This window comes from Gekko japonicus, unplaced genomic scaffold, assembly GCF_001447785.1.
Source record: "Gekko japonicus isolate JY-2015 unplaced genomic scaffold, Gekko_japonicus_V1.1 scaffold88, whole genome shotgun sequence".
In the NCBI taxonomy this organism is placed as follows: Eukaryota; Metazoa; Chordata; class Lepidosauria; order Squamata; family Gekkonidae; genus Gekko; species Gekko japonicus.
In genome coordinates this window covers 1,557,458-1,582,710 of record NW_015160209.1, presented here as the reverse complement: position 1 = coordinate 1,582,710, position 25,253 = coordinate 1,557,458, and the positions used below count along the sequence as shown (strand labels likewise).

General features: G+C 41.0%; 1 protein-coding gene across 1 annotated transcript in view; it reads left to right on the top strand.

Annotated features, from left to right (window-relative positions):
• Window positions 1-22,318, top strand: part of LOC107108501 (serine/threonine-protein kinase Sgk3) — a 98,730-nt gene extending 76,412 nt beyond the window's left edge. The window contains exons 5-17 of the mRNA XM_015408941.1: window positions 1,966-2,041; window positions 4,643-4,730; window positions 11,920-11,969; window positions 12,477-12,534; window positions 12,731-12,814; window positions 12,898-13,029; window positions 13,578-13,690; window positions 13,922-13,958; window positions 14,047-14,133; window positions 16,940-17,035; window positions 19,832-19,987; window positions 21,123-21,212; window positions 21,686-22,318. Coding sequence (XP_015264427.1) covers window positions 1,966-2,041; window positions 4,643-4,730; window positions 11,920-11,969; window positions 12,477-12,534; window positions 12,731-12,814; window positions 12,898-13,029; window positions 13,578-13,690; window positions 13,922-13,958; window positions 14,047-14,133; window positions 16,940-17,035; window positions 19,832-19,987; window positions 21,123-21,212; window positions 21,686-21,856 — 1,238 coding nt within the window. The 3' untranslated portion in view covers window positions 21,857-22,318. The remainder of the gene's footprint in view (window positions 1-1,965; window positions 2,042-4,642; window positions 4,731-11,919; window positions 11,970-12,476; window positions 12,535-12,730; window positions 12,815-12,897; window positions 13,030-13,577; window positions 13,691-13,921; window positions 13,959-14,046; window positions 14,134-16,939; window positions 17,036-19,831; window positions 19,988-21,122; window positions 21,213-21,685) is intronic.
• Window positions 22,319-25,253: the final 2,935 nt, after the last annotated feature.

The window sequence follows — 25,253 nt, the reverse complement described above, 5'->3', positions numbered from 1 at the left end:
CGCGTGGGAGAGGCCGGGAGAGCCGCGCCCCCGGGTCCCTTTATCAAAGCACACATAGGCATGCCAGCCCATGTGTAGATCATGACCTTCTAATTTTAATAACCTCTTATCTTCCAACAAGATCCATTCTCGTATCCAGGCTAAAGATGCGGCTTGATAGTAAAGACTCCAATCTGGTATTCAAGTCCTCCTTTGTTTTTTTCTCTCTCAAAGTAGTTCCATTTTGACACCTGGTCTTTTCGCTTGCCAAATAAATTTCCTAACCTGTTTGTTTAGTTCTTCAAAAAAATTGTTGTTTTTCAAAATGGGTATGCATTGTGCTAAAAATAATATTCGCTGAAGAATATTCATCTTAATAGTGGCTATTCTGTCCATAAATGATATATGCAAGTCTTGCCATTTTTGTAAATCCTTTTTTACCTCTTCTAGAATGATTTTGTAGATATTTTCGTATAGACTGTTATTCTTATTTGAAATGTTAATACCTAAATATTTAACTTTTTTTACTACATCTATATTTGGAATCATTTGGATTTCTTCTATATCTTCTTTAGTACAATTTTTGTCAACATTTTTGTTTTTTTTATATTTGCTTTAAGACCAGCAACTGCTCCATAGTCTTGTGTCAGTTTTAGTAAGGACCTTATTGAAGTCGTTGGGTTCTCTAAGATAAATACCAAGTCATCTGTGAATGCTTGGAGTCTAAAGTGTTCTCCTTTAATTTTCAAACCCCTGAGTTCCATACTTTCTCTCACTACATCGCATAGAGTCTCCATCCCAAAAATAAAAAGTAATGGGGAGAGCGGACAGCCTTGTCGGGTCCCTTTTTCTATAGCTATATTCTGTGTTAATTCTCCATTCAATATTATTTTTGCCCATTGTTCTGTATATATTGCCTCTATCATCTTCATAAACTGTTGTCCACATTCCCATAAATCCAGTTTTTGCTTTAGAAAGTCCCAATTGACATTGTCAAAGGCTTTTTCCGCATCAAGAAACACCAGTGCCAACTTTTTACCTGGTTGCTGTTCATAGTACTCAGTGTTGTTAATGATGGTTCTTATATTCTTCTTTATTTGCCTTTTTGAAAGAAAGCCTGACTGATCTTGATGTATGTCTTGTGCCATCACTTTTTTAAACCTAGTTGCTATAATTGTCGCAAATATCTTATAATCTACATTCAACAGGGAGATGGACCTGTAGTTTTTTACATCATTATCTTCTGTGCCAGATTTGTGTATGAGAGTTATCAGTGCCTCATTCCATGAATTTGGTATCTTCCCTATCTCTATAATATTGTGCATCAAATCTTCAAACAAGGGTGTTACTTCTTCCAATTTTTGACATACTTCATCTGTATCATTCAGGCTTGTAACTCCTCCCATCTAGTAGTCTTTTCTCTTCTTTCAGCTGTCTGATCAGTACTCTGCTTAGAAGGGGAGCCATCCTCCTGCTTCTTCCAGCTTGATGTGCAGCTGCTGGAAAAAAGTTGCCCTATCATCTGCCTTTCTGTTAACAGCCATGCAGACTTTGGTGATCTCTGCCTATGGTTTGCTACCTAGAGGAATATGGCATAATATTTATCAAAAAGTGGGTTGGCTATCCCTTGCCTTCTAACAATGCAGCTGTGTACAGATGGTAGACTTACAGGATTTGGGTTCCTTCCAGAACTAAGGTTAAACCACTTTGCATTTTCATAGTACTTCACACTGTGCCCTGGAAAAGCCAAAATCCCCCAGATGTGTGAACAGTAATCCTTCAATAACCATATGTATATTTCACTGACTTGCATAGGACTATGAAGTGTCTACAATTAGAGAATTAGTAACAGGCTTTCCCGTTCTCAGGATGGTGCATGGTTTTGCTGTTCCCCTGATTTCAGTTTGAATTTACCTTAAAAAAAAAAACCCCACCGTTTGTAGAAAATAAACTCTATTTTACTTTTCCTATTTTTCTTTCTTTCAGACTTCATTAAACAGAGAAGAGCAGGACTAAATGAATTCATTCAAAATTTAGTACGACAGCCAGAACTATGCAATCAGTAAGTGTATTTCCCCCCCAATAAGGGACATTTGGATAAGAGGATAAGTGACATATCCTATAATGGAAACTTAATCCACAAATTGATCCCATATAAGGGGTTATAATAGTGTACTTCTTATTACCAGATAATGCACAAAAACAGTGGCTAGCTAATCACGCCCTTCTCGAGACCTTGTGAGGAGCATCTGCTGGGTCATGGTAAGAGATAGTGCAGGATTAGATGGGGCTTTTGGTCTGATTCAACAAGACAGTTATGCTTTTATTGGACTGCTCTAAACTAAGCACTTTGAGGATTGCTGCTGAAAACATTGTTTTAATGCCCTAAATATAATGGTTTAATGTTTGTTTATGTGCACTGACTTGGGGTCCTTGATCAGGTGGAAAGGCAGCATAAAATTGTTTTAAGTAAACAAATAATTCCTCCTTATGTTGACTGTTGTTCAACCCTTATTAGCCTTAAGGTTATATTATGACATTATGACATGTATCTAAATTCTGAAAATAAAACAATGGATTCCTAGTTCATGTGATTGTAAAAATTAGTTTGATAACAGATTGGGACAATATGTTAAAGGGTCAGAAGTTAATGTTGCATCACTTGTGTGATTTATATAATTCTAGCTTAGCTGCATTGTTTTCGTTTTAGTTTCTGATCCCACTACCTTTAGAGGGTCCTGTGTATCTCAGGGGAGCATCCTTTTTCATTTTTAAATCCTCATGCCCTCAAATATGAAGGGGATGTAGACTCCATGGATATGGAGGCTCCCTTCGGCCACCACAACTAGTAGCCATTGATGGATCTCTCCTCTATGAATCTGTCTGACCCCCTTTTAAAGCTATCTGTGCTTATAGCCATCCCTACCTCTCCTGAATTCTGCACACAGTATTCCAAATGAGGAATTACTTACTGGGTAAAGAAGTACTTCTTTTTGTCAAGTTTGAACCTATTTCCCAACAATTTCATTGGGTGCCCCCCCCCCCATTTCTTAATAATGTTGATTTCCCTCAACATCCTTTGTTCCTTAATGTGCTTAATAATTCTTTCTTTAATAACAGTTTCTACTATTTACCTGGAACCAGGGTTCTTTTTGTAGCAGGTACTCATTTGCATATTAAGCGACACACCCCTAATGTAGCCAATCCTCCAAGAGCTTACAGTAGCTCCTGTAAGAAGAGCTCTGTAAGCTCTTGGAGGATTGGCTACATTAGGGGGTGTGGCCTAATATGCAAAGGAGTTCCTGCTACAAAAAGAGCCCTGCCTGGAACAGATGTTAGGCGAACTATCCTCTAAATTCCTGGCTCCACTCTGGATCTCTTTTTTAAAAACCTGGTTGTTGCATACTGGGTTCGATGCATGGAGAAGCTGGACGCTTTGTGATTAACAGCTCATAGTTTATTGGTACACAACAACTTTACCGGCCGGGGCAGCCACTATATACAGTCCCTGGGGCACACCCATCCGTCCCATTGGAAGGTTTGAACTTCCCACCACAGTTCCTATAGGTGCTAACTGGGAGACTCAGGATCCTAGTCCCTATTGTTCTTTTGGAGCTAAGCTCGGGTTGCATACTGCTGGTAACTGGGAGACTCAGGATCCTAGTCCCTATTGTTCTTTTGGAGCCAAGCTTGGGTTGCATACCGCTGCCTAGTGGCGGTCAGCGGACATAACACCGGTGTGACGTTTTGCTATTTTCCAGTCATCGGGCACAGAGCCCAATCTTAGCAGCAAGCTGAATATGCTTGTTCGTAGATCAGCAATTTCATATTTGAGTTCTTTAAGAACCCTTGGGTGTATGCCATCTGGAACTGCAGACTTACTGGTTTTCAGTACGCCTGGATGTCTTACAATTTCATCTCTCAGTACCTCTGTTTGACTCAGTTCTTTGAACACCCTTCCCAGAAACAGTGACTGTGGAATGGGTATGTGCCTCACATTTCCCACAGTGAAAGCAGATACAAAGAATTCATTCACCTTGTCTGCTATCTCCCCACCTTCCTTAAGCAATCCTTCCTTCAGGCCAGCCACCTCTGTGATACAGGGCTCATTCTGTGGAATGCACAGATGACACTAACACTTTTGTCTGTACTGCTAGCTTTCCTGCAGCTTGTTAAAACAATTCTTTCAGAAGGTTTTTAGCAGTGCTTTTGCTGCTGCTATTTCTGTTGCTTTTCATTCAGTTGTATGAAATTTGGTTTGTGCAGTTTTTAAAGTTTAATTTTATTAACTAATTAGAAACCATGCATGATGCTGAAAAAGTTAGAAAGGAAATAGGTTTTCCTGGTAGGGGATGCAGGTTATTTAATTAGCCTGTGCTTTAGAGGTAGAAGGGGAAACTTAGATTATTTCAGAGCTGGTAGAACTAACTGAATAACTACCTGTTTTAATATAATTTCAGTTTTATAATTATAAATCATAAGAAAGTCCCTTCTGTGTTCTTTCTGTTTGTATGTGTCACCCTCATGGTCTGTGCTTATTGATAAAAAAGCCAGGTAGTGGTAATTTTTTGTGTTTGTAAGAATTTATAGTGAAATAGAGACGTTCAAGAAGTGGCATAACATATCATTCTTTATAATGTATGGGTTTCGTTATCATTTTTAGCCCAGACGTCAGAGCATTTCTTCAGATGGATAATCCAAAGCACCAGTCTGATCCATCTGAAGATGAGGATGAAAGGAACAGTCAAAAGGTAAGTGATCTGGCAGCATCCCCTTCTAGAAGGTTAAAAATTGTCTGCTTTTAGATAGGAGTGGGTTATACTAATACTTTCTGCATTGCAAGTGTACTTCTCTGACATTTACTTATTATTTATTTTAAAGATTTATGCCCTACTTTCCTGCCACTTAGGTCTTCAAGGCATGTTACAAATATGTCTGAGCAAAGCTGTTTTCAGTCTCAGCAAGGGCAGGCTTCCATATGTCAGTCTCCTATGCCAGAACAGACAGACTCCCTCAGCAGACACCAGATGTGTGCATGCCAAAGGGCAGATGTCACTGGTGAAGCCTCAGCAGTGGGGCAAAGAGCATGCCTTTCTTGGAAGCACCCATTCCGTGGACTAATGAGATCACTAGGCAGATAACATGCAGAATGGGTATGAGGTGTGTCAGGGCTGCTTCTGCTACTTTTATCTGTAGATGGCAGTTAGGAACCCCACAGGAAGGGGCCTGACGAAATTGCCCTTCTTCTGCACCATTGTTAGTGATCATTCTACATTGCATTAGATTACACAAGAAACTGAAGCAAGTCCTTGCTTTACCTCCTCAGCTGTAATTCTTGTAGTATTACAGCTATATTTTGCATAATTTCAGCCGTTGCATCCTTCATTATGGACCTTTTTTTTTAGTGCACACTGATGTCCCAGTCCTATGGTCCAGTGGAGATCTGCTTCCCCTGCAGTGGGGCGTACAAATCCAGTTGAGATGCTGTGCCTCGCAGACAACACTGTTAAAATTGCATTCACAATGCAAAAAGAGCTAACATAACAATAGCAGGCGCAGCCATTATATAGGAGTCCTGCTGGTAACAGCTTTGGATGGAAAAAGAAAGGCAGCAAGACTAGAACTCAACAATTGCACTCCAGCTGGTGAAATCTTAACCACAGTGGGCAGGAAACTTGTGATGTGTTTTTTGTGGGGAGGGGAGTAGCTTCTTGGGGACCCAACATGTGGACTGGGGACCTAACCTCTGACTCCATACCCCTTGAATGGAACACTAGGATTCTCCAAATCCGCTCAACTCCTTCCAAATTCTTTCCCCAGAAGATAATACCTGTGAACAGATGCTTACTTAAAGGGCTGGTTACTGAGACAGTTGCTGTTACATAGCTGCTTTTCCATCATGCTTGCCTTCGCTGGGGACTTTACTCTCTCAGTGTGTTCACCTGGTAGGTCCCTTGATGTCCGGGTTTGGAGATTCATGTCTTGGGAGAGAATTGTTACTAAGTTCCCATCATCAACATCTTACCAATGCTCTCACATAAGTGTGGGATACAGAGTGATGTAGCTCTATGCTGCATGTCTTGGAAGGAGACATATATTATCCTCCTGCAGTCAGTACATGCTGATGCTACACTGTCCTCTGCTGTTAGGATCCCATCTATCTCGGTAGGCAACATTTAGGGTCTTATCCTCCACCATACTGGCTGCAGCTTCAGCTGTACTGTCTAAGGGCCTGACATTTTCCACATTCTCCCTGTCTAGTTCTCGATAGAGTTTATAAACCAAGGCGACCAAAGCAGTCTCTGTTCCAAATCCTGGCCTGAAGCCAGATTGAAGTGAGTCCAGAAGATCGGACTGTTCCAAGAACCCCTGGAGCTGAGAAGCAACAACGCGATCTAATACCTTGCCTAAGAATGGAAGATTGGAGACTGGCCAGAAAGTTTCCAACATAGTAGGGCTCAGGGAGGTTTCTTTTCAAAAACAGGTCTAATCATTGCCTCCATGAGCACGAGCAGCACAACTCCCGCTCTCAAGGATGCATTTATGACTCCCCTTACCCACCCAGCCAGTCCCCCTCTGGTAGCTTTTATCTGCCAGGAAGGGCAAGGGTCAAGAATACAGGTGGTAGGTCTTACCTGTCCAAGGATCTTGTCCACATCCTTGGGATCCACATGAAAAGTATCCCTATAAATTGGACAAACAGATACCAAAGATACATCATCTAAATATGCATCCAGCTAGGAACTAACCCATCTAAGTCTGTATATAGATGTTGTCTGTATGTAGAAGTTGAGCAGCTCCAGGTTTTCTTGGATGACACCTCCATCCTAGATCCATTCCAGTCCAGTTTCCACCCTGGCCACGGGATGGAGACTGCACTGGTCACCTTCACAGATGACCTCCGGAGACACCTGGATCGAGGTGGGTCAGAACCAGGCCTGAAGCCACAGTGGGGCATTTAGGGGCAGTCCCCCCTAACTCATGCCCCATGCCCCACAACTCCCACTTCTCTTCTTTACCTGCCTTCCAATGGGATCTCTCTCTCTCTCTCTCTCTCTCTCTCTCTCTCTCTCTCTCTCTCTCTCTCTCCCTCCCCCTCCCTCCCTCCCTCCACTGCTCCCCCCCCCGATTTCCCAACACCCCACCACCTCAAATGTTCTGGCTACACCCCTGGTCAGCGCTGCTGGTGCTTTTAGATTTAACAGCAGCGTTCGACAGGGTTGATTACAGCCTCTTGACCCACTACTTCACTGATGTAGGAATATGGGGAACTGCTCTCCTCCTTCCTTCATGGTTGGGGACAGAGGGTGGTGCTTTGGGAGGAGCTGTCCCAGCGGCACCCACTTGAATGTGGGGTGTTCTGATGTTGTGCAACATCTAGATGTGTCCCCTTGCCCAGTTGATCCGGGGGTTTGGGCTAGGCTGCCATAAGTATGCTAATGACAGCCAGCTTTATCTGTTGATGGACAGACGGATGGATTCCATGGCTGGAATCCAGCTCCCAACACTTGGTGGGGCATCATTGACCCCAGCACTGAGGAGCTGGGGTGATCCTGGATGTCTCAATTTCGATGGAGGCCCAGGTCACCATGGTTGCCAGGTCGGCCTTTTATCATCTTTGGCTGGTCAGGCAGCTGGTTCCGTATCTCACCTCCCATGACTTAGCTACAGTGATCCAGGCTGGATTACTGTAACTCGCTCTACACGGGGTTGCCCTTGAACCTTACCTGGAAACTGAAGCTAGTGCAGAATGCAGTGGTGTGCTTGCTGACGGCAACATATGTATGAGCGTGCATTCAGCTGGTGCTCTGCCAACTGCACTGGCTGCCAGTTGAGTACTGGATCCAGTTCAAGTTTATGGTATTGACATTTAAAGCCTTATGAGGCCTGGGACCAGCATACCTATGGGACCATCTCTCCCTTTATATGCCCCAGAGAGCCTTGCGCTCTGCTGAGCAACACCTACTGGTAGTCCCTGGCCTGAAAGATGTCCACTTAGCCTTGACCAGGGCCAGGGCTTTTTCTGCCCTGGCCCCGGCCTGGTGGAACACGCTCCCATGTGAGATCCGGGCTCTGTGGGACTTGGTACAGTTCCACAAGGCCTGCGAAATGGAGCTCACAGAAATGCATCATCGAACTAGTCATCCTACAGGAGGCATTAAGGACTTCCCTAGAGTTTTTGCCTGTTTTTGCTACCATCTTGTTTTATTGTCTGATTGTTTTAACTTGATTTTATTATATGGTGCTATTATTTATTTAGAGCCTAATTGTTGTGTGCCGCTTTGAGCTCATTTTTGGTATAGGGCAGGATATAAACCTAATAAATAAATAATATCAGCGCCTGGGGACAGTTAACAAAGTACACTAGTTGCAGAACCAGTTAAGCCAGATCTTACATTGGCCCCCTAGTGTAACAGGCAAATTGGACTGAAAAATTCCGTATTTCCTGAAGGGGAATAGTTGTTTACCGTTCATGCTTAAATTGCACCTTTTTTTTTCCAGGGGGAGCTCATATTTTAAAATTTTGAAGTTCACACCTAATGCTGGATCCAAAGACCATGAGTGGAGCATTCCCATTATGTCATGTGTGTGTGTGTCCCCCATCATGGAATAGCTTATTGCTGAGTGTTGGGGAACTCTCTCAAAAACTGTTGAATGGAGCATTGGGGGGGCCCCCTGCAGGTCAAGTGAAAAATGTGTGGGAACTGCAGAATTCTTTGCTCCCCACATGAGTAAAAGTGCCTTCCTCTTGAATCAGAGTATTCTTTGGATCCATCCCCTAATTCTTAACATATTCCAAAGTTTATGTGAGAGAAAGTTTTGTATGTTTGATGTCAGCCATGCTCTTTTGCTTCCCTTACAAGGTAGTTAAATATCTGAAAGCTGCTTTTAGTTCCTCTACTTACCTTAACATCTGATAGCTCTGTTTAATAAGATGACAATAGAAGAAAGCTAGTTCTCTTCTTCAGTACTGTGGAGCTTGCAACATACCAGGGAAGGAATTTAGACTTACAAATTATTCCGAGTCCATCTGCCAAGAAGGCTTAGAATCTTGTTACTTCATAATTGGGAGAATATGTTATCTTGAGGGTTACAAGGGTAATAGTTACCAAAATATCTTAAGATACACAAGTACCAGGAACAAAATGTTTATTACGCCTACTTGTGATGACTTCCTCACTTTAAATGAACTATGTGGCTATTGCCACATACTTCACTATCTCCTTTTAGTAATGCATTATTCTTTAACTGTTGGGTCACTGTCTGAAGATCAAGATCCATATATAATCTGTCTATAGTTCTGGAATAATAATTCTACAGGTCTACTGAGCATCACAGAGAATTCTTTGCCATGTGGAAATAGGCTCAAGGCATCAAGATGATGTCATTGCCAGCCAATTGAATTCCATCGTTCTCTGTGGCGTCCGTCCACCCCCCCTTTTTGGACATCATTTGTAATGACCTTTTTCGTTCCTAAAATGCAATTGCAACCAGTGTAGTGTAGATTCACAGAGAGCAATTCAGTCTTCCTATGGCTGCTATCCATTTAAAGGTTGTTCTTTCCCGTTTTGTTTCTGATTCTCAGTTTTATTAATTACTTTGTGTTCACTCACAGTGGTCATGATCCATCCACCCTGAGCCTGCTTCGTGAGGAGTGGGGTATAAATCTAATAAATAAATAAATAAATAAATAGTTACATATTTCTTGTTTGGGAAAGTAGGTACACTTTAATTAGTGCTTTTTTGCAGCTGAGTAGTTGCTCATTAATGTTTTTTCCCATTATTTCTCAATTGCACTGTTACACTAAAGGTAAGAGGCAGTTGTTTGGGCTGCAAAGTGAAAAGCAGAAATTAATACACAAACATACGTCCTGAGCAAGAGCTGATTAAGGATCAGTTTAGGAATGTCAGGGCCGCTGCAAGTGAACAGGAACTAATTAAGTTTTCTCCTTCCCTTTTTAGTGGTTACTGTTTCTCAGCTTAACTGTACAATTACTTATTTTGAAGTAAACATGACATGAGGTTGTCCATATATTTCCCATAAAAATCTAGCATAGAAATATAATGCTATATATTTCCCATAAAAATCTGTATATATGCTATATATAATGCTATATATTTCCCATAAAAAATCTAGCATAGAAATATAATGCTACACTAAGTGCTTAGTGGACCCCCCTCCCCTTTTATTGTGCCTGCAGTTGCTTGTGGTAAAGGCTTCTAGTGTGACACCATCTGTAATCTAAGAAGTGTTAGGTTGGGTGAGGACATACTACAACAGATTAAGGATGTTGTTCTTAGATACCAGTTCAGAGAACTGGTCATAAAAGGCACATAATGAAAGTTCCATGAATCCTTCCTTCTATTTCAGTGATATGCCACTTTCAAACATTGGGGGGGGGGGTTGTTCAAATAAGTGGTCTTCTCAATGTGATATCAGAAGAGCAAATTTGATGTGAGATTGTGATTTATTCCAGTTAATTGAAAAGGAGCCACGATCTTGTGTGAGTTAATTGCTCCAGCATCACATCACATAGCTATTATTATTGGAAAGGGCTGTGGCCTAGTGGTACAGCATCTGCTTGGCAAGCAGAAGATCTTGCCTTCAATCACTGACATCTTCATTTAAAAGGATCAGGTAGTAGGTGATGTGAAAAATCTGTACTTGATGCAATAGAGAGCCACTGCCAGTCTGAATAGACAGAATTGACCTTGATAAACCAATGGACCAATTCCATATAAGTAGGCTTGCCAAGTCCCCCAAGGGGCGGGGAAACCCTCGCCCCAAAGGCCCGTTCCCCGCCACCGGCGGATCGGGCTCCGGGAGGAACTCCACCCCGACGTGCACGTCGCCTGGAAGTGACGTGGGCTCGCCGGGCACAGGGCCACGGTCACCCGAAGGAAAACTCTATGGTTTTCCCTTGGATGGTCGTGGCCCCGCCCCCAGCGTGCCTGGCATGCCCACGTCCCTTCCAGGCAACGTGGTTGCGGCACCCGCGCGTTCCAGCCACCAGCCGGGAGTCCCCCGCTGTGGCTGAATTCACACTTGGCAACCCTACATATAAGGCTGCTTCATGTGTCATATAAATGTGCATCAGGCTTTTTATTGTGACAGTTACACACTGCTGTAGTATCAGCGTTGGAAAACTCTCCTCTTTTAAAGAAATGCTCAATGGCAGGATGCACTTGGTACTTGTTTTCCTCTTTTGTGTCAACATTTCAGTATCTTATTTACATTTAGCTGAGTATAGTGTTGAGAGCTTTGGCTGTAAGTAAACCTTAAAACAGAGATAGACTAGAAAGACTTGGATCAGGCTTTTTTGGACTAAATTTGCTGAAGAGATTTCTGTAGTTTACTAATCAGCCAAATAGCTGTGAGAGCTTGAAACAGTATGCAGTCTTTATATACAACACCTTTGAAGTGCGATGAATGGAGTACTCAATGTATTTAAATTTATAGTCAGTGCTTGTTGAAGTTGCTTCCAAATCCTTATCAGTGTTTGTTTTAATAGTTACTTCTCCTTTGTCAGTCTCTGCTTGTTTTGATGTGATGATACTCTTTTCTGGTGGTCAGCATACAAAGCTATGTGGAGAACATAGGAGCAAAGTCTATGTTGTTTTAAAAATAAGAGTACTAGTCTAGAAAAAAAGAACTGAACGGTAGGAAGCAATTTATACTCCAAGTGCTTGTTACTTGCATTGAGAACATCCCAGCAATGACTGAAACTGCTGGTTGGTTCCAAAAGAACCAACATAATTGTTATTAATAATGCTCCCTTTCAAAACCTGATTTTCCAAGGTTATGAGAGGGAGCCTTATTAATAACAATTACATTGGTTCTTTTCAAACCGAAGTACCTAAAATATACAGGAAAGTTCTTCTAATAAATAAAATATATAAAACTTTGATGTGACTTTTTTTTCCTCTTACTTTCAACAGCTAAACTCTACCTCACAAACTATCAACCTGGGACCATCTGGAAATCCTCAGTAGGTTTAGTTAAATATAAACCAAATGTAAGACTGACTTTAATTGTTAACTGTGAAAAAGCTACATATTTACCATTTTGAGTAGTCTGAGGAGGAGGAAATTTTCTAGTTTGATAACAAGTAAAACTGTCCCTGTGTCTGGGCTTAGTGAAAAACTAAATTGAAAAAGATGAACCTTTTAGAAATTAGTGAAATAAATATTGAGCAAAAAACAACTGTTAAAACACGGTGAAGAGAAATATACAGAAAATGTGGGGTGGAATATTTAATATTGAGTAGGACTGAAAAGTGTAAGAAGTGCCAAATTGGTAAACATTGATTGTGAACATCAAGAAGCAAGAGAGTCATTAGAAATATATATTATAATATATAATAGAAATATAATAAAATCCAGAATAGTGGGGTACAGTTCTGTCTATTTTGCCATTGGGCTACAAAATAAAATAGTTACTGTTACTTCCCTCTTGACTACCCTAAATAACTTTCTTTATCCTGAATCCCTTCTAGTGCTAAACCAACAGATTTTGATTTCCTGAAAGTTATTGGGAAGGGAAGCTTTGGCAAGGTATGCTTCATTCTTATTTATTTTATTCCATTCTATTCAAGCTTTTTTGGGGAAATCCTTTGTACTGGTGACATGAAGGGAATGTGAACTACATGAAAAGACCATGAAATAATGATTATTGGCCAAATTATGCTCTTACTCCAGTTTAATGTTTTAATACCAGAATTGACTGTCATTCAATATGGAAACTCTTTAGGTTCTTCTTGCAAAAAGAAAACTGGATGGGAAGTTCTATGCTGTTAAAGTACTACAGAAGAAAATTGTTCTCAACAGGAAAGAGGTAAAAGGAAATTAGATATTTCATCTTTCCTTTCAATTACAAAATTGTTCCTATTTACTTATTGACCTTTCACTTCCTTGCAGCAAAAACATATTATGGCTGAACGTAATGTGCTCTTGAAAAATGTGAAACATCCATTTTTAGTGGGATTGCATTATTCATTCCAAACTACAGAGAAGCTTTACTTTGTTCTGGATTTTGTTAATGGAGGGGAGGTAGGTATATTTTGGGGTTTCTTTCTCTGGTAGAAGAATCATGCCCACTAAACTGGCAGAAACAATTATTTGATTACACTTGGGACAGACGTTGTGATGATATATTGCAGGAAGTTAATGCAAGATCATTGACCTTTGTAAAGACCATGGTATTGTTTCCCCATATACATTCACTAGCTAGTCTGCTGCAGTGGTTAAACTAGTTAATATCTTCTTGTTGGGGGGTGAGAGGTTAGATTCCTAGCATGCAACACAACCAATTTTAGTCACCCCGTGTAGAACTTTTTGTTAGCCCCACATCAGATTTGAAATGCAGACTCCTGTCCACTGGATTATCAACTGCAGTTAAAGTATACAGGATTACAGAGGTGACAAAAGGAGGAAATGGCTAAAGGAAGGATGTGAATTACTATACACAGAATCTGTTTTCACAGTGTTGATAGTTGTTCATAGGAAACTTAACACGTACGATATATTGCTAAGAGAAATGATATAAATTATTATTTTAAGTGCTATATTAATTTAACTGCTGCTTTGCATATTTACAGCTCTTCTTTCATTTGCAAAGAGAACGTTCCTTTCCTGAACACAGGGCCAGGTTTTATGCTGCTGAAATAGCCAGTGCACTGGGCTACTTACACTCCATAGATATTGTATACAGGTAATGATGTAGATGATAAAAATGACCACAAGGATTAAAATAAACTCTTTGCTAATACAACATGTATTTACTTCTGACTCTTACAAATAATAGTGTCCCTGTTTACCCAGAAGGCTGTTTCCTTTTTAAAGATTTATGCAGCAAAGTTGCTGTTTATTTCTAGAAGTTTTACTTAATTTTGGTTCTGACTGTAGCAAGGCATTAATTTACAATTATTGTTCCCATAACCAGGGATCTGAAACCAGAAAACATACTTCTAGATTCAGTGGTAAGCATTAAATCTCTCCTGTTGTCCCAGAGCTCTAGCATTAACATTTTACATAGTTTTACAATAGAAATCTCTGTTTTCTGTGCAGGGACATGTTGTGTTAACAGACTTTGGGCTTTGTAAAGAAGGAATGGCTACTTCTGACACAACAGCAACATTTTGTGGGACGCCAGAAGTAAGTTGTTCCTTGAAAAGAGATTTGCTTTATTTTGCAGCAAGTGTTTAATGGGCAGAGAGGCACCTGTGTTGAGCCAAATTGTTCGTTATGTACAGTTGTATGTTCTTTACCCTGATTGTTTTGCTTTGTACTTGAAAGTAGCTGTGTTGGCTGACATCAGAAACAAAACAAAGGGTAGGAGTTGCAGACAGTTGGATTGGTCCAGAGTAAAATTCAAAAACATGAACAAAAGAGTAAAATTCAAAAAACAGGAACAAAAAGATGCAAGCCTCCAAGTGGGACCTGGGGATCCCCCAACATTACAGTTCATCTCCAGACTACAGAGATCAGTTCCCTAGAGAAGATGGATGATTTGGAGAGTGTGCTGGTATTGTACCTCACTGAGCTCCCTGTCCTCCCCGGGCTCCATCCCCAAATCTCCAGGAGTTTCCCAAAATGGATCTGGCAACTGTACCCTCCCATCCCCCTCCAGTAGCCAGATGGGATGTGGTAACCCTACAAATGACACGTAATAACTTTTATTAGGACAAACCTCAGTGATACCAACAGTATGCAAACATTCATATTCTCCAGAACTCTTCCTCAGGCTGGCTGTTAGGAAAATTGGGGGGGGGGGGAGAGATTTATCAGGCCATGATATTAAAGCCTTTTCTAGTCAGCATTTTTTGCAAAGTGTTGAGCAAGCACACAGATTAAAGTGGATCTGGTGTCAGGTTGCACCCCTGACATTCTGGGAGGAAGAACTAAAAATTGGAAGCCTCCCATTATAGCAACAAATCCCAGCATTAGTCCAAATGTTTCTCTGGACACTGGCTGTGTAACGATTCCATGTTTTACTGTGTGTGTGTGTGTTTAAAAGTTTGGTTGGCATAGCTGTGTGAGGAATCTAGAGTGCTGGACAAGCAAGGGATATGACTGGTGAGTGACAGAGAGGGGGAGGGGGTTTGGAATTGATGCTGTGTGGATGATTGGAATGTCTATCTGGTGTGTCTGTTAGGTATGACAGTTGAGTAAAACAGTTAGTCAGCAGAGAGTGCTGTATAAAAGCAGTTAATATGAGAGTTGTCCTGAGGTCCCTGTGAGGGAAAGATTTGTTCTGTGTAGTAAAAGAGTTAAGCAGTTTGTTCGTTTTAAGGTCTGAGAGAGAGAAGTCTTGTGTGTGTTATGAAAAGTTAAAGCATAAAGAAACAGTAACCATATATGGCCTAAGGAAAATATTGTTACAAAGTGACATGCTCTGATCCCTGTCAATAAGAGGGAAGAGTGTGTGAACATCAAATAAATCTACTTTTATTTAAGACACAAGTTCTGAACGAAATTCTTCCCAGGAAACACATAGTCCTTCGAAAGCCCAAACCCTGGGTCACAATACCAAAACCAGTAGGAAAAATATTAAAGGACAAGGTCGGGAAATCCTAAATTTCCCTGGTGGCAGCCAGATTACCCTGAGAGCAAACATAAAGAACATTTTAAAGTAAAACTAGACCTTCCCAGAGAAGAGGTCGTCACAGGCTGAAATACACAAATCCCTTAAAGCTTGAGAGCTAACTTCATAGTCCTTGAATTAACTGTGCTGGAGATAAACTTTAGGTGATGCACAAGGTAAAAAGTCAATTGGTGCCAAGTAGAAAGCTGCCTTTTTGGTATGACAATTCTCTGAACCTTTGAAAACTTGTCTGCCCTTTGTTTTTAAGTTGGACAGTAATTTGGCATCTTTCCAGTTGGCAAAACAGAATAGTTTAGTTGAAATCAACAGCTCTCCTTTTTAACTAAGTGAAAACAACAGACCAAATGAAGCACTATAAAGCAGTGGATTTGGACTGCATTTTCTAGAGAGGATATTATTCTTGTACCATAGTTTGTGATTTCAAGACAGTGTGTTGATTTTTTACTGTGTTCATATTTCCATAAGATCAAATTGTGGCATACATAGTTATCCTGTTATACCACTACAATTACCTTGTTTTTGTGAGTTTAAGATGTCTTTCAGTGAGGTTCAGGGCTGAGATGTCAGTCTATGAGAGCAGTCCTAAGCATGTCTACTCAGAACTCTACTCAGGCCCACTTCATCAGATTCATTAAACGGGCTCTAGTCTATGAACACTATTGCTTCAATATACCTGTTAGCCATTAAAGTGCCAAAATATTCCTTTTCATCACTGCTTATGAAGTAGATTGATGGACAAAACACATACAGTGATCACCTCTCCTAAATGAGACTGTTGGCATCCTTAAATGGCGATTAGACTAATGGGTACCTGCTACTAGAGCGGGGGGGGCACCCGTCCCTGTGATGCAGCGGCGAGCGGTGAAGCGAAGCAGTGGTCGACGGCGGTGGCGGAGAAGAAATGGTGGCTGGCGAGGAGCAAGTGATCGAAGGGGCCGGACCAGCTGGTGCGGAGGCGGAGCAACGCAGCAGGCCGGAGCCTCATTGGACAGAGGCCACAGCGGAGCATGCGTGGAAGTGCGGTTGGTCCTGGCCGGAAATGAATCGCTACAGCCAGGAAGAAAGGGAACTCCAAAAGACCAGCACCAGGAAAGGACGCCGCCGACTACCGCCCGCAAGAATAGGACAACAATCGAAGATCCGCCGGAAAGGGTGCCTGGTAGGGTTGTCACCACCCCTGTATATCTGTGGCCCTAGGTTAGACTTGGTAAAATGTGATTAGCACGCTCTGTAAGCCGCCCAGAGACCTTTAGGGGTTAGGGCGGGATAACAAATCGAAGTAATAATAATAATAATAATAATTTTACAACACTCGCTTTTTAACATCACTGCTTACTCTTTCTTTTCCTCATACAGTACCTGGCCCCAGAGGTGATCAGAAAGCAACCCTATGATAACACAGTAGATTGGTGGTGCCTTGGTGCTGTTTTGTATGAAATGCTTTATGGTCTGGTAGGTATTTAATGTTTTTCATACTATGTATCTAAAGCAGTTTCCTGAATGCCAGTTGCTGGGAGGCAACAGCAGGGAAGGCTGATGCCTTCATGGTTTCCTGTAAGCATTTGAAGCATGTGAATGGCCAGTGCTGTAAACAGGATGCTGGAAGAGATGGATTAGATGTTTCAGCCAACAGGATAGCTCCTATTAGCAATTTTATTAAGAATATATCTGCTTTCAGAGGTTGTACATTTTTGTGAACAGGCTGCTTTGGCAGGTCACAATGGCTTTGTCTTGTGTTGCTTTGGGGTATTTAGTTGCTAAAAACTAACATGACCTTCATTGGCTTTCTAGTGGAAACAGATGATGTCACATAGGACAAATGAAACAGACAACTGAAGTGGCAATGATGCTATTCATTGCTGAGTAGAATGGAATAAGCTTGAAAAGACTGCCAGTATCAGTGTCCAGGACATTAGCAACACATTCCCATTCTCCCTTGTCAGGGGCGGACGTGACCATTTGTTTCATCAGGAGTTTTCCCAGTGGGCCAGTGTTTTGGGAAAGCAGCAGTGGTGAGGGAGGAGCTGCTGTTTTTTTCCAACACAGCTTGGGGCTACATGTACTCAGCTTTCATCCAGCTGCCTTTGCAGCAATTTTAGAAGGAGGCACTCACCCCACGCTTCCTTCTGGAGCACCCCAGACTGGAGCCAGATCACAGCCAAGCAGCCAGCTCTGGCAGATTGTATCTATGATGGCAGCTGGCAGGTGTGTCACCTGTTGCTTCTGACACAATCTGGGGCCACTTGGTTTAGATGGCCACCAGCAACACAGTGTAAAGGAGCAGAGGGGATGGGTGTGTTACCTGCCAGGTAGGTGCACCTGGAACATCGTTCTTGCAGAGAACAACCAACCATGAGGAGATTGGGCAGAAGTTTTGTATTGCTTTCCGTTTCTAAAGGAGATTTTTGTGCTTGTGTTCTACCTTCCAACAGTAAGTTGCTGAGACAGCTGCATTTGTAATTAAAAATACAGAGGTAAATGCCCCCTTGGATTTTAAGCAGGGGTACAGCAGGGTCAGGTGTTACCATTCCCTTCTAGCTGCTTTTCATCACCCTTCCCCTGCCAGCCCAGGCTAGTGAAGCACCCCAAGCACCCTCCTCCAGTGGTTGTGCCCATGTGATCAAAGGCAAGCTGCAAAAATGCCTCTCTTTGCAGCCCACCTTGGATGCATCTGAGCAATGCTCCCTCTAAGTTGTGGAGTCTTGTGAGCAAAAATCCTACTTTGTGAGCTACTGGCATTAAACTTGTGAGTGAGTGATTTGGCTGCTGCATAAATTAGTTTGCTCTGGAGCCATCCTTCTTGAGCAAAGACAAAAATCTGTGAGCTGGAGGCTAAAAACCTGTGAGCTAGCTCACACTAACTCAGCTTAGAGGGAACACTGCATCTGAGGCAGGAGCTATGTGAGTTAAGGCATGTGCCTCTTCTCATGATGCTGCCCCCTCCCCAAGAGAGAAGGTTCATGCCACCATCTCATGGTCAGAACTAGTTCAGAATCTAAATGGCCACTCTGGGTGCCAGACTGGTAGGGGGCCTTGGCATAGTGTGGAGGGAGGCATCCAGTTCACAACTCGTTGCCTTCCATCAGTCATGTGTTGCTGCTGCCTGGGTGCAAATGAGCTGCAGAGGTGCTGGCAAAAGTGGCACCAGAGGAGAGCTCTGTCTGCTGTGCTGGGCTCCAAGATGGGAGCCCCAGTGGGCTGCATAGGAGGAAGTGTGTGTTTCTGCCTGAGACAGGCTGCCTTGGTCCATGTGAGTATAGGCATGATCCACTCCACTTCTGCAGGTCTCCAGAACTTAGAGCCTATTGGGGCAGCATGGGAAGTGGGCACTTTTGGGGCAGCAAAATATGCTAAACCAGCTCTGTCTGTGTTGTTGCCACATCTGGAGGTCCCTTCCAACGCTATCTCGCCCTTATATATAATTGAGTAAGACGCAGGGTCACGCAGCAGAGAGAAAATGCACACCAACAGTGTTTGGAGGCTTGCGCTGTCTGTCAGAAGCTTCCCCAGCTTCCATTGGCCATGTTGCCTACGTCCCACCTCAAAACACTCCCCCCTCCCCCTGCCCAACTAGCCAGGGCTGGAGGGAATCAGTGGAAGGCCGCCGGTGGCAGCTCATTACCGCTCGAAGTGGCCGGATTCCCCCCCCCTTTATCGCATACCTGTTTTCCCACCTCTTGATTTTCGCTGCTCCCCCCCCAATAGCCAGCTTTCCGGGGCCAGCAGGCGAGGGGCCGCAGCGGCACTGAGCCAACCCCTGCTGCTCCTTTTTCCCCACTACCCCCCCTTCCTCACTCTTTGTTTTTCCCTGTCTCCCTTCATTCTTTCCCTCTCTCACTTTCTCCCTTCATCCCCATCGCTTTCACTTCTTCCCCCCCTCCCTTCCTCCCTCCCTGTCCGTCTGGCTTACTGACTGTCTGTCTATGTCTCCCCCCTCCCCCATCTTCCTGCCTTCCTGCCTTCCTTCCTTCCGTACTTCCTTCCTCTCTTTCTCCAAGCCCCTCTATGTATCCATCTAACTATCTATCTACCACCCACCCACCCTACCTTTCTAGGGCCCATTGTCTTCATCTACAATGGGCTTTGCTCCCTAGTGATTCTGTAATTCTAAAGTGAACTTTCTTGAATGTGGCATGGAGGATCATTCCAAACCTAGACCTTTTTATACTATACCAAATTTATACCCGCATACTGTAAACAAGTCCATCAATCTTATTTAGCTTTATAATTGTATTTTTTTCCCTCTAGCCTCCTTTTTACTGCCGTGATGTTTCCGAAATGTATGAAAACATTCTTCACAAACCCCTCAATTTAAGGCCAGGCATCAGTCTTACAGCATGGTCTATTCTAGAAGAACTTTTGGAGAAAAACCGGCAAAAGAGACTTGGAGCTAAAGAAGACTTTGTATGTAATATATCTGCTGTGAAACCAAGTAGTTAGTAAATAAATATGTCATGTTTAGTACCATAATGCTGCTAGATGAGAATAGCAAATTCTACATGTCAGCATGTCTTTTAAAAATATTAGTTGCCATGATAATACTAAAAAGTATGAAATTGCTTTATATGAAATGTTTCAAAATAATATGAGTTTGCCTGCTGCTGTTCCTTCCAGAAAATAAAATATATTTCCCAACATGGCAAATTATTAAGGTTGCTTAATATAATCCATGTTGTTGCTGTTCAAATAATTGGGTGACTAAAAACACACTGAACTGTGCTGCTGAAATTGCAGGTCCATTGGTGTTAAGAAAAATATTTTGCATAAAGTAGAAAATCAACACAATGGCAAAAATCCTGAGAAAATCACACTGCTCACATTGAAATCAATTGGACAGATAAGGCGGGACTATGCTTGAATTCCATTAATCTGAATGCTAAATAAAGAAAGCTAATTTTCCATGGATCTGGGCTGAATTTTCTCAGCCAGAAAACTTGTCACTTACAGACAATTTGAAGGACTCTACTGGTATAACAGCAGATGGGTAGAAGGCAATTTAGTCCATAATTAATGTAATAAATGGTGCATGGTATTTATATAGAGCATGGCATCACATTGTCTCAATAATCCTTACAGCGATCTTTTAGGGTAGTCTGTATTATTAGTCTTGTTGCAAATGCTGAGCTTTCAAGAGAAATCAGCTTAATGAATTTGTAGTATTTGAACTGGAGGTGTCAGGATTCACAGCTCAGTCAATATGGTAGTGTTCTCATGACTTTTTTATTTGAGTTCTTAAAAGAGCACTAATTTGATCAAGTGGGGTCAACATTCCTAGTGTTTTTATGTCAAGCTACAGGGATCCACTACAGGCATTCAAGTATTATAGCACAGACTGTAAAGCTATAAAAAGCCATGTACTCAGTCAATGGTTTTGAATTTCTATAAGAGTTTTAACTTCTGAAACTAGTTTGTGTGTGCAGTTCTAGCAAAGTGTAAAGCTTGTAATCTGGACAGTGAAACAGCTTTCTGATGCTTTCCAGACAGCTGTATGCAACATGTATAAAAAGATCAATATATCTTTATCTATCTTATATTTCAGCTTGAAATTCAAAGGCATCCCTTCTTTGAGTCTCTCAACTGGACTGACCTCCTTCAAAAAAAGATCTCACCACCGTTTAACCCTAATGTGGTAGGTATAATGCTTCATATTATCTTGAGAAATTAGAATATAAGAATTTTCCCAAGAATTGAACTTGAGTAGTTTGAAACTGCAGAATGCAAAGATGACAACATTTTATTTTTATTTATAGTCTGCCTGAGCTTCAAGGTGTACCACAGGATATAAAACAGTGCAGTCATACAGCGTAATGCAACCAATGAAAAATTCAGTAGGAACAGGATTGTACAGTAGAGAATAATGCAAACAAAATAACTTTGAGAAGGAAAACTATACGTAAAGGACACTATTTCTTATGGAGCTACTAATAAAATAAAAATAAATATTAGTATAATGGCCAAGTGTACTCAGTTTGCTAAAAAAAAAAAAAAAAGGAAGGACCTTCCTAGTTTGAACTAATGTAAGAACCACTGAATTAGAAACAAGGAAAAGATCTTCATTTCTATATTATAACATGTTTATACATTTGTTTTTTTATTTCCTAGGCTGGTCCCGATGATATTAGGAATTTTGACATGGCATTTACAGAAGAGATGGTACCATATTCAGTTTGCATTTCTTCTGACTATAATATCATAAATGCCAGCGTGCTGGAAGCAGATGATGCATTCATTGGATTTTCTTATGCACCACCTTCAGAAGACTTATTTCACTAAGTTTTGTGGAGCCAAAATAAAACATCACCTCTCATCTGAAATGGACCAAAATATCTTGCTTGTGAACAGATTCTAAAATATGTGCCTATGTTGATGTGAAACCTATGAACAAACATTATCTGCTGTAATTTGAGGAATCTGGGCATTTCGGACTACTTTCTTTAGACTGTTACAACTATCGCACAAAATATTTTTTTAAAAAAGAACAAAATAGCTTTTATTAGCTGTTCCTAAAGTTGAGATTCTTTCAAAGTAAGGACATTGACTGTTTTCCTCCAGTTTACACCATTAACATCTCCAGAACTGGCTGACTTTAATAGCAGCACATATAAATGCCTTGGTTACCCAGCTATGGTGACTCTGTGCTTGAAATGTTACTATGCAATTCTTTTTGTATATTATTTGTTTTAAAAAGATAAGTTTACCCAGTACAATTGTGTTTGTTGTTTTAAGGCAAATTGATTCACTGCCTTCTTTCTTTCTTTCTTTCTTTCTTTTCTTTTCTTTTCTTTTCTTTTCTTTTCTTTTCTTTTCTTTTCTTTCTTTTCTTTCTTTTCTTTCTTTCTTTCTTTCGCAAAGATTTGTGTGGTATTGTTCACTTTAAGGCCAGACTGTGCTGTCTTTAATCATGGTGTGCCCACAATTGCAGCCATACCACTTTTCTACTGAAATACTCTTGATTAATTCCAATTATAAAGCCTAGAAATGTGCTCTCTGGATTAAGTAAGGGTAGAACAAATGAGCCTTAAAGACTTGTTCATAATGACTCATCTCATAATGACTATAACTTTTCTCTTCTTGTAGAAGAAGCTAAGTGATTATTTTTCCCCAAAGAAACAGATGATGAAAAAATTACTGCATTTGTAAAAGGAGAACTTAACTTGTATTTGGAATACTAATATATTACAACTTGATTGTATTAAAATCCATAGTTTCTTGTAGCCTGTATTTTGATTTCCATTCATACATAGCTAGGAAAACCTACTGCAACTCCTCTGCAATTTTTAAAAAATGTAGATGAATATAATCTCTAATATTTAGTGGGGATGTGGAGGGAACGGCATGAGACAATCTTCAAAGAAGTGAAACAAAGATTAATTTACTACTTGAAGCAAATAATTGACTGAGCCTGCTTGCGAGGGAGGGTGGGCTAGAAATAAAGATAAAGACTGAGTTGGATCCTATATCTTGTTCTGCTTGCCATTTTGCATGAGAATTTTACCTATTCCCCTCTACCCCTCCTTGTCCTGTACAAGTCCTTCACTTTATTCACGGGGCGGGGTCCATGGATTTTAGGGAGCTCAGCAGGTTGCAGTGAAGAGGAAGTTGTGGGAAAGTTCCATTCCAGAGTGCAACTATACTCTGGATAACGTGCATAACGTGGCCATATTTGAGACTTTTATCCTTTTGTGTTGCAAACCACCTAAAATTAATCCCCAGTATTAATCCATTCACTGCAAAGTTTTTCCACTACTCTCAGCCTTCAAAGGAAGCTATGTATTCTGCTTGGACACCTGCTTGATTATTGGTTTTGGGTGGGGAATGTATTTTCTAAGGCATGCCTCCAAATTTTGCTGCTTCTGTCCATCAGACCAAGAGTGAATACAAGGATGTTGGCAAGACAAGGCCTTAAGATCATGACCTGGAAAATCCTATTTTTTTCTCCCCCTCCCTGTTTTAAAACATCCACCCTGATGAAGAGTTCTGGAGAACACAAAATCTTGCAAACAGTTTTATGTCATTTTGGTTGACCATAATACAAGGTATCGTGCTGCTTCTAGTTTTGTATTTTGCTTTGGATCAATACAGGTACCTGCAGTGTGGAAGAACAGAAACCTATCTTTCAAAAAGTAAAACTTTTCCCTTGAAAACTAGAAATTTAAGGCAATGAATAAGAGAGTTTTCGCCGGTAAACCATGAATGAAGATCACAGCATGCAGATTATTCAGTACTATTGTTCTTCACTCTCTTGGGCCTTTACCAGACACACACTGTACCAAGCTGCACCTGTATTGCTTTGATCTTTTTTCTTTCCTAGTAGTAACAGCTGGGGTGATGGACTTTCTACTGGCACCTTGGTACAGGGGAAAGGATATTTAATTTGTATGGGTATGTTTTTAATTTGTTAGCTGTCTTGGTGGCCCTTATGAGGTCGGAAAGCTAGGGTTTAAATTTTGTTAAATAAAATACACCACCCTCTTACATTGACCCTGATCTATCTCCTATGGACATTTTTAATATTTAATATTTTAAAATGTTAGCTGATTCAGTTGTGTCTCTCTCACATAATGTAACGTTTAACCTTTAGTTCTAACACTGTACAGTCTTGCTAAGGACTTAGGTCCCAAAACCAACAGACCATGGCTTACATACCTCTTTGCTTCTATATCACACCCTATTTGAGACGAAGACCCTATCTGTTCAGGAAGATTGTCACATTTGAGGTGGCTCTTGTAAACAGCCACTCATACATGGCGAATAAGGATTGCCTCTAAATGAGTAGATAGGGAGATTTTGTGCTGAATGCCTTTCTGGGGGTTACGTTTGTAGGGGGGGTTGTTTTGTTTTTTACTTTTACCCACAGGCTGTTGCTGTATCACAGCTGATCTATGTTGGTCTGCATTGAAGGTGGGCTTTAGGTAAGCTAGTACTTTATAAAGATTATTATAATATTGCAATAAAATAATATTTGGATTTTAAGCAATCTTTTTATATTGCATAAGTTACTTTAGCTTGAGCAAGCTATTTATATGATGAAAAGCAAATGCTTGCTTTTAAAAGTTTTGTGAATATCAAATCTGTTTTTCCTCCTGCATTGCTAACAATCATTATTTCTTGGTGTCTGTCTTGGAATATATGAAGTTGCCTTACACCAAATAAGACCACTTGCTCATTTAGCTTAGTTTTCTCCTCTGATTGGCAGCAGCTGTCCTAGAAGTCTTTGCAACACCTGCTTCCTGAGATCCTTTAACTAGAAATACCAGGGACTGAACCTTAGGAGGACTCCACCAGAGATTCAGCTGAGATAAGGATGCTAAGTGGAAGATATTAATGCACAAAAATTATTGCAGCTGTCTGCATTGAAAAAATGCCCTATACACCTCGCTCTTGTTTTCTGGCAACAGTTGTGTTAACTCTATTTTGTTTTTAGTGCAGAGGGGAAAAAACCTGGAATCTCTTGTGTCAGTATTCTAATGCCAGTAATTTATAAAGCAGTGTACACCATAGCAACACATTATCTCTGTTGCTCAAAATAGTCAAGGTAAATGCAGAATGTATTAACAGTTTCCCTGGGCCATAAACGCACTTGTGAATTTCAAGTAGAGATAATGCTGAATACATACATATTCCCTCCAATATTCCCTACTTTGTAGTTCAGGACTAAACAATATAAACA